This window comes from Eublepharis macularius, chromosome 12 (assembly GCF_028583425.1).
Source record: "Eublepharis macularius isolate TG4126 chromosome 12, MPM_Emac_v1.0, whole genome shotgun sequence".
Classification (NCBI taxonomy): Eukaryota; Metazoa; Chordata; class Lepidosauria; order Squamata; family Eublepharidae; genus Eublepharis; species Eublepharis macularius.
The window spans coordinates 75,555,137-75,568,687 of NC_072801.1; the positions used below are offsets into that span (position 1 = coordinate 75,555,137).

Genomic DNA, 13,551 nt, shown 5'->3' on the forward strand with positions numbered 1-13,551 from the left:
TAAACCGCTCTGAGTGGGCATTAAGTTGTCCTGAAGGGCGGTACATTAATTGAATGTTGTTGTTGTTGTTGTTGTTGTTGTTGTTGTTGTTGTTGTTCACTGTGCTACAGCAGCTCTCTGTAAGTCACATCGGACTTCCTGGCGGCTGGGTCCCCATAGCTGGGTCTATGAAAATGTGAACCCCGTGAGTGCTTATTGGGGCCCTTCATGACTAATCAGACTCCCCTTCGTTTTCTTCCTGATCTTCTGGCCCTTTGGAGAATTCTCAGCAGGCCACCAAGAGCAACAACTTGCAGTGCTCTGGGCATGCCAGTGTTTACTATCAGGCACCCCATCAGTAGTCGGAACCCACTGAATGCCAAGTATGGCTGCCACTCCAGACAATCAGCAGTCCAGTAAAAGTTGACACACTGATATTTTTGATAAAGCAAGAAGATTTCAAGATTTCTTAGTAAGTCAAAGCTGCTACCATAGGTTAGCAATAACATATTAGAACCACTCTTTCCATTCCAGAGGAGAAAGCCACAGAATAGGACATTAAGATTGTTTAATACTTCCTCCGAATTAACTGGTCCCTGTTGTTTAACTCTGGCTTGAGTAGAATAATGTAGCATTTCGGGAAAAAGATACAAGCCAGTAAACCACCACCGGAGGCCAAGATAGAGAAGATCTCCACCGCTACCATGTATTTCCCTTTGGTGCTCAGGTAGGTTGGAACAAAAGACACCCAAACACTGCAAAACATCAGCATGCTGAAGGTGATAAACTTGGCTTCATTGAAACTGTCAGGCAACTTCCTGGCAAGGAATGCCACGGTCAAGCTGATGAGGGACAGAAGCCCCATGTAGCCCAGGACAACATAGAACATGACGACGGATCCTTCATTGCATTCTACCACAATCTCTCTACTCAGGGACTGCATATCAAATTCTGGAAAAGGGGGAGAGGTTCCTAGCCACAACATACAAATGCTTACTTGAATAAGTGAGCAGAAAAGGATAATGGAGTTGGCCAGTCTTTTCCCCACCCACTTCCTCATGCCGGACCCTGGTTTGGTGGCCATGAAAGCGACAACCACAGTGATGGTTTTGGCCAAGACACAAGACACCGCCATTGAGAAGATGATGCCAAACGCAGATTGTCGGAGGAAGCAAGTCTCCTTCCTAGGATGTCCAATAAAGAGCAAAGAGCAGAGGAAGCAGAGCAGGAGGGAGATGAGGAGAGTGTATGAGATATCCCGGTTGTTGGCTTTGACAATGGGGCTGTGTGTGTGTTTAATGAAAGTTCTCAGCACCAAGGCTGTGATGAGGGACAAAGAAACAGCAAGTGAGGCTAAGCTGATCCCTAAAGGTTCTGCGTAAGTGAGAAAGCTTATTGTTTTGGGAATGCACTCGTTTCTGTTCCTGCTTGGATACTGATCTTCTGGACAACTGATACAGTCATCCACATCTGGAAAACATTAGATTCCATTGCATTGTCAATGCCTATGCCAACTCAGACAGATTTTTCACAACTAACTTCAATGTGAGAACACCATGAAAGACACTCTCCATAGTATTTGTTTTAAAATAACTAATTAGGTAAAGGTAGTCTCCTATGCAAGCACCAAGTCATTACTGACCTATGGGGGACATCGCATCATGATATTTTCTTGGCAGACTTTTTATTGGGTGGTTTGCCATTGTTTCCCCCAGTTATCTACACTTTACCCCCCAGGAAAATGGGTATTCCAATTTTACCGACCAAGGAAGGATGGAAGGCTGAGTCAACCTTGAGCTGGCTACCTGAACCCGGCTTCCACCAGGACTGAACACAGGGCCAAGCTACACATGACGAAAGACACTTGCCTGGCAAGTGGATTGAGTGGAGGGCAAATGAACAGGGAGAAATACACTTGCCATTCAAGTGTCATTTGTCACTTGTAGGTTGGCCCTCAGGTTGTGAGCAGAGCTTGGACTGCAGTACTGCAGCTTATCACTCTGCACCACGGGGGTCTTAAATAACTAATTAACCTGACACATACTCAACTGTGCATACCTGGATGTTTGTACACCATTCTGCAGAGGTTTTTTTTCTCAAAAATGTACAGCAGCATAATAAATCACTCCCCACAGAGGCTACACACAACCCAGGTATACACATGGATAATGCCACTTAGAAACTAATTGTTCCATAAAATTACCACTTCCCCTTTAAAAAAATCCATAACATAACTGATTACAAAGCTTCATCTCTCTACTAGGTATACACACGGTGCCATAATGATGTTCTCTAAAAGGGGAAGGTCCTTTTGATTTCCAAGATTTGATATCCACTAATGTACTGTTGCTCATATTTTCATACATATCACTCAGTGAGTAGCAAGTTAATGTGTTAATGGAGTCCATTGCTATCATTACACTGAAGATTATCTGCACCCTCAGATTTATTGCTCTATCCAGAAACGTGTCACTATTCTCCAGTTTATCAAAAGCTTAAACACATACCCTAGTGAGCCCTGCTAGGTGTATTGTCATCTGAACTAACACCACATGAAAGCACGTTGATATGATCTGTCACCTACCTTTCTGGTTTGAAATCTTCCCTTCTGGGCATGGAACACAATCATAGCAACAAAATATCTCCCCTTCCTTCTTTTGTTTCTGACAACCAGGGAGACAGGATTCGCTACACAGAGAAATGGGCAGCACCTATCAGCAAACACAAGAGAAGTTTTAGAGTAGAAGAAATAGTTGGCCATCAGGCACCCTGCAAAGAAGGAAAGGGTTCATTGTCATGGCATAATGAATTTATATAGAATATGTAATGAATTTACATAGAATGTATGAAAAGAAATTATGCATGCCTTCCAAGGAATGGTAGTGGGGATTTTTGCAGTCTACTGATCAGCTGAGAAGAACAGGGAGATTGGATTTTTAAAAGTCACTTTTCCAGCCACTGCCTTACCCCACACATACTATTATGGCCATTATTGGACTGTTGCTGAGATGCAGCTGACAAAGAAGTCTCAGAAGTCCGTCTCCTTTCATTGAATGGGGATTACTCGCAGGAAAGTTTGCAGCCTGTATTGCATGAGTGGTGGAGTGAGAGAATCAGGGCTACAGTTACAGCCCATGACCAATAAGATTCTTTAAAAGAGACCTTGATCTTAAAGTTCCTCTTTAATGACATGTCAGAAGACAAAGGAAGTCTAGTTTACCAGCCCAATTTCTCTTTACTAAAGATCAGAGAAGTAGTATGGGACAGTCCCTGTGATGCAGAATATTCTGAATATCTGGATATGTGCTAGAAACCACACCTGGTTAAAACGTCGGGGCCACACAATCATATCCTCATCAATGACTAATTCTTGTCTTTTAGGATCACTGTTGTCGATTCTTCCAACTTTCCTTCTAAAGATGGTGTTGTTTGGGAACATGACCAGGTTCATGATATCAAGGCCAGCTCTCATTTCTTTGTTCGAATTGAAAGACAGGGTTCCTCCAGCAGAGTTGTTAAAGGAAATGTCTCGGAGGGATGAGTGGAGCTGGATGTAACAGAAAATTAAAACATATGAATCACAATATCGTAAGAATCTTTGTGCGGAGATTTGCAAATATCTTGAGGCGGAATCCACTTTAAAAGAAAATTTTACCTAGTGCAGCTCTCAGCATATGGAAGGGAAGTAGTTAATAACTGCCTGGAAGAGAGATTGATTGACAGGATCCCCCACTCTCTGACTGGCTAGTCAGAATGACAGTGGGTGCAAACAGGTTTTTTTCAGTTCAGTTAGGATTTTGCGTTGAGAGTGTGGAGTCTGACAAGGAGGGTCGAACTGGTACCCCTCTGAAGTGAGGAGAAAGAGAATGTTTGCCCTAACTGTATAGAAAAGAGTCCAGTAGCACCTTTAAAACTAACCAACTTTACTGTAGCATAAGCTTTCGAGAACCACAGTTCTCTTTGTCAGATGAGAACTGTGGTTCTCGAAAGCTTGTGCTACAGTAAAGTTGGTTAGTCTTAAAGGTGCTACTGGACTCTTTTCTATTTTGCTACTACAGACTAACATGGCTAACTCTTCTGGATCTATGCACTAACTGTGACAACATTGTCTTAAGGGGAACTTTCAGTTGATAAGTCCAAATATAAAAACCAGCAAATAAATAAGAACCCAGAACTCCTGCTGCTAAACTTGGGAATGGAGGGAATTCCAGCCCATCATAGGACGTTGATTTTTTATATGATTGCAGCAGCTAGACTTTTGTATGCGCAGAAATGGAAAGTACAAGAAGTACCAACTATTGAAGATTGGATCTACAAATTGCTGTATATGGCTGAAATGGACAAGATGACAAGAAAACTGAGAGATCTGGACTCAGGGCAGTTCAACACAGACTGGGAGAAGCTGAAACAATACCTGGAGAAGAAATGGGAGGTGGGAGGAAAACTGTGGCAGTTTGAGAACTACTGAAATATAATAAAAGTATAAAAGAGAGGGGTGACTTTACCGGGGGAGGAAGAGAAATGTGAATTTATAAGCAGTTAGATTAATTGATTGAGATATATATAGATATGTATAGGTCAACTGATAGAGAATAATTAATGATAAGGTTTAAACATGAGGATTGACTAACTAACAATATTTTCTTTCTTTGACAAGATTTATATGCACCAAACTGAATGTATAGAAGAGTTAAATTGATTGAGTATCTGAGGAGTTATATAGAATTACCATAAAAAGTTGAAATGAGTAATATATAGAGAATAAATCAAATTGTTTGATTTAAATGTGGGAAATTTTTATGGTTTATATATTTTTATAGGTTTATATAGAATTATTCAAAACTGGAAAATGGGATAAATTGTTTATCTAAAGACGTATAGTTTGGGTGTATAATAATTAAAGGAGTTAATGATGCACTGCTTAATATAATGGAGAATGTATATCTGTTTTAGACAGAGGAATTTAATAGAAGTAAGGGAAAAGGGACAGAGGGTGGGAAAGCTGTTGGAAGTCAACAAAAGGGGGGGAAAGGGAGGGGGTTAGAAACGAAAAATTAGGGGAAAATTGATTGTAATGTAAAAATAAAAATGTTCTAACCCAATAAAAAAATTTTCAAAAAAAAAAAAAAAAAACCAGCAAAAATTGAAACCTGTTTACACAGCCAAGATAGAACTGGGGGTGTGGTTTTGGCAGAGTGAGCGGGTAGTAAGTGGAGACTCCCATTCAGCCAAGTGAACAGGGTAATGTCATATGAAGAAGAATAATTCCTGCCCAATGTCTCGAAACGGGGGGGGGGGGTTGGCTCTGAGGAAGACCCCTGTTCCGTTGTAAAGGGAAAACATTGTCGAATTAATATCAGAACACTGGTGTTGTAAAGGGAAACCTGTGGAGAAACACTATTGCTTTAACAAAAGTATGAAACTACAAACCTCTCACTCTTAAGGCCTGTAAACATTGAAACTAAGCTGCAAGAAAGCAATTGTCCCTATTACATTTGAAGTATTCTGTTCTGCCTACAATTTTTACCTCAGCATTTCATTCCCTGCCTACCCAGATTCCATCTAAGCATGTTCAATAAAGGTGGTTTTGTTTTGTTTTTAGTGAGTTACTCAGCCTCCAGTGCCGTTTTATGTCAAGAAGAGGGCACCTTCTTCTCCCCTATCAAGTCTCTGGGCTGACCTAAAAAGCCAAAAATATAACTGGGACAAAAACAACTTTAAATTATAAAGAATTTAAAACCAGGGCTGTTTTTCAGGGGGAGCGTGGTGGAACAGAGTTCCGACACCTCTTGAAAATACTTGGAAATAGGGCTTGAAAATAATATTATTTCAAAGCGTCCCGTATGTTTCTTCCTCATTTCCCTCTTTTCCCAGAAAAAAACCCTGCTTAAAACTATAAACAGAGACACACTACTTGAGGCTACTCAGCGGCAGCAAGCAAGCTCTGATTTTGGCAGGAAAATCTGGCTCAGAGCAGGGGTCCATCATACACCTGTTTCCCATTGACAGTGCCTTGGAGCAGAACATGACAAATTGGTCTTTTTAACCATTCCTTTCCTACAGAAGGTCCTGAATCTACCACAAACTGCTCCTGAGGGTCAGCACATGATAAAAGGTTGTTCGGGGGATAGCATTGAGAGGGGGACTTAGCAAAAAAAAAATCCCAAAGTACTTGCTCTGGTGAAAATTTATTCCATTTGTGAAAGAGCGGAGTCAGCATCTGTCCATTTCTCTTCCTACTGAAAATCCACTCTGTGTGTTGCAGCCCACCTTGTTTCTGGTAGCCCCCAAAAGCTCAGGAACAACTTTTGAGAGATCACAGTGGGCTGCAGAAAAAAACAGGTGGCGAAGTTGTGTTCAGTAGCACTATGCTGCTCACATGTCTGGATACAAGCTATTATTTTTTGCAATTTCATCTGAATCCAGTTTGGTAACCCAGGGCGCGGGGTTGTTGTTGTTATTCTTGTTTTTCAGTTGTAGATGACTGAAAATATTCAGCTTATAGCTTAACCTACTTCAGCATTCTACTATAAGAGGAAATGTGAACCCACAAAACGTGGTTACTAAATAACGTGTCCAAGTCCATTTTCCTAGTTATTCATGAAAGAGGAAGGTGTTCATTGACACAAAGGTGTTCCATTGTACAGACTGACCTTCCAAGGCTGGATATCTGAAACCCTTTTACCACCTGCTGTTGTTCTGTGATTGGATCTGGATGCGTACATGGCTTGCAAAGCATGGGCCACAGTATAGACAGCGTTATAGATGCTATAGCTGTGGCCAGTCATGTGCATTTCAAAAACAGGCCCAGGGAGGTTCTCCAACCTCTCTTCCCCAGTGCATGTTCCATTGACTTCTGTGGGCATGTTGCAATTTGGATAAAAACAGTTGAATGCTTGCTCCCAGAAGCTCTTCAGAAAACTGCCTCTTTGGGTCCAGCAAGGTCTGATGAGCTGAAGGAATTCTTGATACCCTAGAAGATCATTAGATGGTATCATGAAGGAAATGGCACCTTGGAAGACTTGCAAATCAGAAAGTGATTGGAGGCTCGTTAAAGCAATATCAATCTGGGCGGTCATAATCCACACCTTTCCATCAGATGCATCTCCTTTATGTCCTGGAATGCCGAGTAGCAAAAAGTAACTCAACCATAAAATGGTAAAAGTTTCTCCATAGAGGACCAAAGTATTGACTTTAGCATCTGAAGCAGGCTGATAAATATTTAAGACCATGTCATTGATTTCAAACAGGTTGGTCAAAAAGGTTTGTCTTGGAACTCTTTCTCTGAATGCAGGACACAATCCATGCTGGGGAAAGAGTGACTCCAGGGCCTGCAAGAAACGTTCTCCACTCTCATCATCCACAGCATACAGCCCGACCCACTTCCATCCAAAATGCTGAAGTAAACGGATAATCCCCATGTACTGCTGGGCTTCATTTGGGACCATGCGGTAAAAGGACGGGGACTGCCGTGTACTACCATCTTCTAAGGCAAATGAGCCATATGTAAGCTGAAAGGCAACGTGGAGATTTTTTTACCGAGGAATAATATGCAGTCTCTGGGCCAAGCTACAAGTGACGAATGACACTTGAACGGCAAGTGGATTGAGTGGAGGGCAAGTGAACAGGGAGAAATACACTTGCCGTTCAAGTGTCATTCGTCACTTGTAGCTTGGCCCTCTGTTTATGCAATGGTTACTTGTGGAGCTGAAAACCTGATTTCACCTTCCAGTTTCAGAGAATGTGAAAGTCAAGGCCTCCTCAAGCTGAAGTGTGGTAAATATCTTGAGCATTCTAGGAAAGAAATCTGTAGTGCCTGAAACTATGCAGCACATCCTGTTCTTTCTGGTTCTTTAAAGCATTCTCCGTTTGGCTTTATTCATTTATTTTTAACTTTGCTCTTTGATCTGTTGTACACTGCCCTTTCTGAATCTCAGTATCACTCTCAGAATGACAGATGACCAGCAAATTACATGTAAGATTAGTGAAAATACACACATCCCACGCATATGCCCTACCTGTGGAATCTTGTAAAGGCCTAAGATATCTGCCATGTGGAAAGAGATATCAGAGCCGAGTCCCCCAATGACGGCTACGACGTGTTTCCTGGTGTCACATCTGTAGTTTGGGATAACTCTGTGTAATTGGAAGAGGAGTTCCAGAGTGGTCCGATAGGTCATCCTCACATCATAGTAGCTGTCACAGACATGGAACCCAAGAGTGAGGTTGGGCAAGAGCGTTGGGTTCGCATTGATCTCATTGGTGGCAAATGCCAAGGACAGCATGTGCTGGTAGAACTTTGTCACCACGCTGCAAAGAGAGTTGAACATTTCCATAAACAATGCCATAGGTTTACAAAGACATAGCATTAGCAAGGATCCAATACAGAGTTGAAGAAATGCTGAAACAGAACATAAACAATACAAGGCTGACATTGGACCACGTTAAGCACGGGTAGCTCATTGGAGCACATATTTAATGCAACAGATAGTATGTAAGGCAACACAGTGGTGAAGTCTTAGTGAAGCATCTGAGACCCCCTAAAATACAATACAATACAATACAATACAATACAATGACGGCTTTGCAGTTCTGAGTTGAAATATTGATTATTTTATTTTGTTTCAGTCATATATAGTCCGCCTTTGTCATTGAGGGCCAAGCTACACATGACAAATGACACTTGAACGGCAAGTGGAATGAGTGGAGGGCAAGTGAACAGGGAGAAATACACTTGCTGTTCAAGTGTCATTCGTCATGTGTAGCTTGGCCCTGAGACTCAAGACAGATTACACAGTATGAGATTAGTACAATCAGTATCAAGTACATTTCAATACAGTATCAATGACATTTCCATAAACAATGTCATAGGGTAAATAGATACAAGTTTAAAAGACAGTATTAGCAAGAATCCAATACAAAGTGGAAAAATACTGAAGCAGAACAATCAATTCTAGGACTGAAATTAGACAACATAAAGCACAGGTAGTACATAGGAGTACATATTTAAAGCAACAGATAATATGTAAGGCAACATAGTGGTCCCCAGCTCAATAATGAAGTGCCTGAGACCCCCTCCCTACAATACAGCCCTCCTATCTGAGTGAAAGAGCCTTTTTGAATAATTTGGTTTTGGATTGTTTGCAGAAAGCGGGGAGAGTGGGTTTCTAGTCCTGACCTCCTTAGGCAAGCCGTTAATCTCTGAAGGAAAAAAGGTGTATTGTTATGCAAACACCCCACACATTTGATATTCTTATCTCTACATTGCAACTGCTTAGGTTTCCAACTGCATATAACATGGAGAGAGGAAGAATAAATATGTATTGTCGAAGGCTTTCACGGCCGGAGAACGATGGTTGTTGTGGGTTTTCCGGGCTGTATTGCCGTGGTCTTGGCATTGTAGTTCCTGACGTTTCGCCAGCAGCTGTGGCTGGCATCTTCAGAGGTGTAGCACCAAAAGACAGAGATCTCTCAGTGTCACAGTGTGGAAAAGATGTAGGTCATCTTTACAAAAGATGTATGGGGTTGAGCTGAGTCATCCTGTAAGAGTTTCCCAGGGTGTGGAATGCTAATGGCGGGAGGCTTCACTGTATCCTGAGGAGGTTCTTTTGCATATGGATTGGTGCTTGATGTGCTAATCTTCTCTGCAGAGCTATTGTTGGGTATAGAGTCTTTTGTTAGCCTGGTGTTTTTCAGAACTGGAAACCATGCTCTGTTCATTCTTGCACGACACTGCATCTCTCATGACACTGAGAGATCTCTGTCTTTTGGTGCTACACCTCTGAAGATGCCAGCCACAGCTGCTGGCGAAACGTCAGGAACTGCAATGCCAAGACCACGGCAATACAGCCCGGAAAACCCACAACAACCATCGAAGAATAAATACTTACATTGGGAAGTCAAACAGCTTCTGAGAAGGCTCTTCCTCAAAGGAAGGTACGTGGAACATGTAAAGGACTTGAGAAGTCATCCCACCGATGATGAGGTCACCTGGCTGGTACCATTCATGGGGAACAGGGAGGGGGTCCTTTGTGGAGCACATCATGGAATTTATTTTGCACACCATGTGAGGGAGCAAAAGCAGCAACACTACTAAGACCACCATCTGATAGGAAAGCTTTTCTCCAGACACAGATTTTCCTGTGCCCATCTGCATCATTAAGATTACATCGTTGTGGGTTGAACTAGAGGAGACTTTGCCAAGCTACTTCTAAAGGAGAAGAACTCCAACTTTATCTTTAACCTCAATGAGGTTAGAAGCCTTGAATAAACAACACCAGTTTGAAGCTAGAATTACAGAAATGAAAAGCCTTGAATAAATGACACCAGTTTGAAGCTAGAATTACAGAAATGAAAAGCCTTGAATAAATGACACCAGTTTGAAGTTAAAATAACAAAACAAAGGGAGAAATTCTCAAGATTCAAATTGACAGGGCCTCTGGCATTCAATCCTAGCTCTGAAAGGCATATGGAAGGGCTTATAACTACTTTCTTCTTTGTATATTGATTGTTTTGCTAGTACCTTCTGGAAGGCTGATAGACTTCTAGCACAAAAAATAAATAACAGTCATTTCAATAATTGCAGAGGGAATTAATTACTTCTCCAAAGATTGGGCTCTGAATACTATCAGTGATACCACATGGCTTTTCATTTCCCCTGTCCCTTACTGGATCAACATGGGATATGGTTTCTGTCTGGCCAGACCTGAAGAAGCAAACTCACAAGGCCCTCTGGTGAAACTGGCCCTGTACATCTGTAGGTTACAATGAACAATTGGCCATAACCCAATCCATGAAAAGATAAAAAAATGGACCACATTTCTGCTACAAGCAAAGCAAATCCCTGTTGAACGTTTATCCAGATCTTTGGCAAAAGTCATTATGGAATCATCTTGGCCTGCCTAAATCTCAAGCACCATCACATTTCCTGTGATATCTTTGTGCGAGGAAATAACAGATGGTACAACTGGAGAACCAGTTTGGTGTAGTGGTTAAGAGCAGCAGGACTCTAATCTGGAGAACCAGGTTTGATTCCCCACTCCTCCACTTGAAGCCAGCTGGGCGACTTTAGGCAGTCAGAGCTCTCCAGAGCTCTTTCAGCCCCACCTACCTGATTGTGTGATTGTTATGGGGATAATAATAACAACAACAACAACATTCAATTTGTATACCATCCTTCAGGACAACTTAATGCCCACTCAGAGCAGTTTACAAAGTGTGTTATTATTATCTCCACAACAAACACCCTGTGAGGTGCGTGGGGCTGAGAGAGTTCCAGAGAGCCCTGACTAGCCCAAGGTCATCCAGCTGGCTTCAAGTGGAGGAGTGGGGAATCAAACCTGGCTCTCCAGATTAGAGTCCCGCACCCTTAACCACTACACCAAACTGGTTCTCAGTTTGTATTCTGCTCTGAGTGGGCGTTAAGTTGTCCTGAAGGGTGATATATAAATTGAATGTTATTATAACCAGTTGAAGGTCACGGCCCTTGGAAACCTGCCCTCATACAACTATCTAGCATAAGTTATATTCTCTTTAACCAAAAGAGGGCAGCAAAGGTGTTCACAAGCTCTTTTCTCTTCAAATCACAGAATAATAAATTTCCTTTCACACACCCAGGAATTATGCTGTCTAAATGCAGAGCATATCTAACAGCCCCACTGGTGCTATGAATCTACCCTGATTGTTCCTAAGCCAAAGTCAATGATTTCCAATTTGTGCTTCAATTTTTTTCATGCTTGGTCCTTTTTCTCTGTATTTTGGAGTGAGAGACCCAAATGCATTCACTGCTGCTTTCTTTCACCCCCTCACCTTATCACACAGCCCACAGACTATCCAGATCAATTGGACTTGCATGTTTAACAATGTTTTTGGATTTTATTGGTTCTGACGAGAATTGGATGATATACTGACCTGGAAGATACACCAACCTGTTCCTTTCAATTACAACCTATTTTTATCTCTTAAACATTATAATCATCGATGTATTGTCGAAGGCTTTCACGGCCGGAGAACGATGGTTGTTGGGGGTTTTCCGGGCTGTATTGCCGTGGTAATCATCGCTTCATCACATCTGTGAAATAGGAAAACTTGCTATTTCCCAAAGTGTTGAGTTTTCTAACTCTTTTTCCAAGTGAAAAGGCTATGTCTAAGGTATGGTATGTTCATTGACCTGCTCATATTCTTAAAGTGCACTCAAATTCAAAGAGTGTTACCTTACACTATATCAAAAGATCCATTAGTCACCTGTGGTGACCTCCTGCATGCCAAACAGAGGCTCTCCCACTGTGCCACACCCTTTCCCGGCCTGGCGCACATAACCTCTAGGGCAGGGGGCTGGAGTCTTCTCATAATTGCAGACTACAGAGATCAGTTAGTTCTCCTTAAGGAAATGGCACTTCAGAGAACGAACTCTGTGTCATCACATTTCCATTGAGCTCCCTCTCCAAACACTGGAGGGCTGTTACCATCCTGGCTCCATTCCGGATAGAGAATCTCTATTTTGTTGCCAGCGCCGACTCCTCCACCCATGCCCTGCTATATTACCCTGAGTCAAGGCAATGGAAATAATCCCTGGGCTGGTGTTATCTTCTTGAGTGTTTGAATGGAAGTATCTTAGGTTAGTTAACTGGGTTCATCACACAGCAAAAGCTCATCTCCATACACATTACATTGGAGTTATCGTCTCTCTTAAAATTTTTGCCTCTGTGTGTGTGTGTGTGTGTAAAGTGCCATCAAGCCATAATAACTTATGCCAACCTCATAGGCTTTTTAAGGCAAGAGATGAACAGAGGGGGTTCACCATTACCTGCCTCTGTGAGGTGGCCCTGGACTTCCTTGGTAGTCGCCCATCCAAGTACTAATCATCCAAGTACGACGTCGCGCAAAACTCGCGCAAAACTCGATATTTCGCGTTTTCTGCGCAACGTTTGCGTTGCGTTTTCTGCGCAACGACGCGCGACAACGCGCGACGTTTCGCGAGGCGGGGGGCCGTCTGGAAACGGCCCCTGTTTAGCTTCTGGGCCATCCAGGTCAGGGCCTGTGTATTAAAACTGGTTAAATAACAACTTAAATGGTCCCTTTGTTCTACTTGCCTTTCTCTGTAGGGCCCCTCCACATTCTTAGGAACCACCATTCAGAGATGAACAACTAGGAGTGTTCAGTTACTAACACAAAAGTTGAGAAAGGGGTGGAATATGAAAGGAGTCGTGGGTGGACGAAAGAGAACGCTTAACATTCTCACAGATGGATGCTCTTCCCCTGCAAATGTACCTTGGCCATTTTTTTCAATTCTTTGTCCTCAACAAGACTCCTCGATGGCAGTTGGGAGTAAAGCAGGCTACGAGTTCAATTGTTGGGAGGAACTGCCACAAAAAGGGTTTAGGCACCTCCGCCCCTGCCTTCTCTTGAGCCCTTTGCAAGGACCACCCACCTCTGCAAAGATAGAATTACAGCCCCATCCTGGAGCAAGAAAAACACAGATCGTGGCAAATCCTCCCAGCAGATGTCCCCCTTTGAAACTGAAGCATCATCACCCTGCCTGCACCTTTATCCTGAAAAAGTGTTGCGGAGGAG

At 42.5% G+C, this 13,551-nt stretch overlaps 1 protein-coding gene across 1 annotated transcript; it reads right to left on the reverse strand.

Moving 5' to 3' along the window:
- Window positions 1–547: 547 nt before the first annotated feature.
- On the reverse strand, window positions 548–7,427 carry LOC129339970 (vomeronasal type-2 receptor 26-like). The gene is made up of 4 exons (XM_054994527.1): window positions 6,633–7,427; window positions 3,299–3,526; window positions 2,564–2,690; window positions 548–1,449 (listed from the first exon to the last, which is right to left on the reverse strand). Exons 1-4 carry the CDS (start codon window positions 7,425–7,427, stop codon window positions 548–550), a joined length of 2,052 nt encoding a protein of 683 aa, XP_054850502.1.
- Window positions 7,428–13,551: the final 6,124 nt, after the last annotated feature.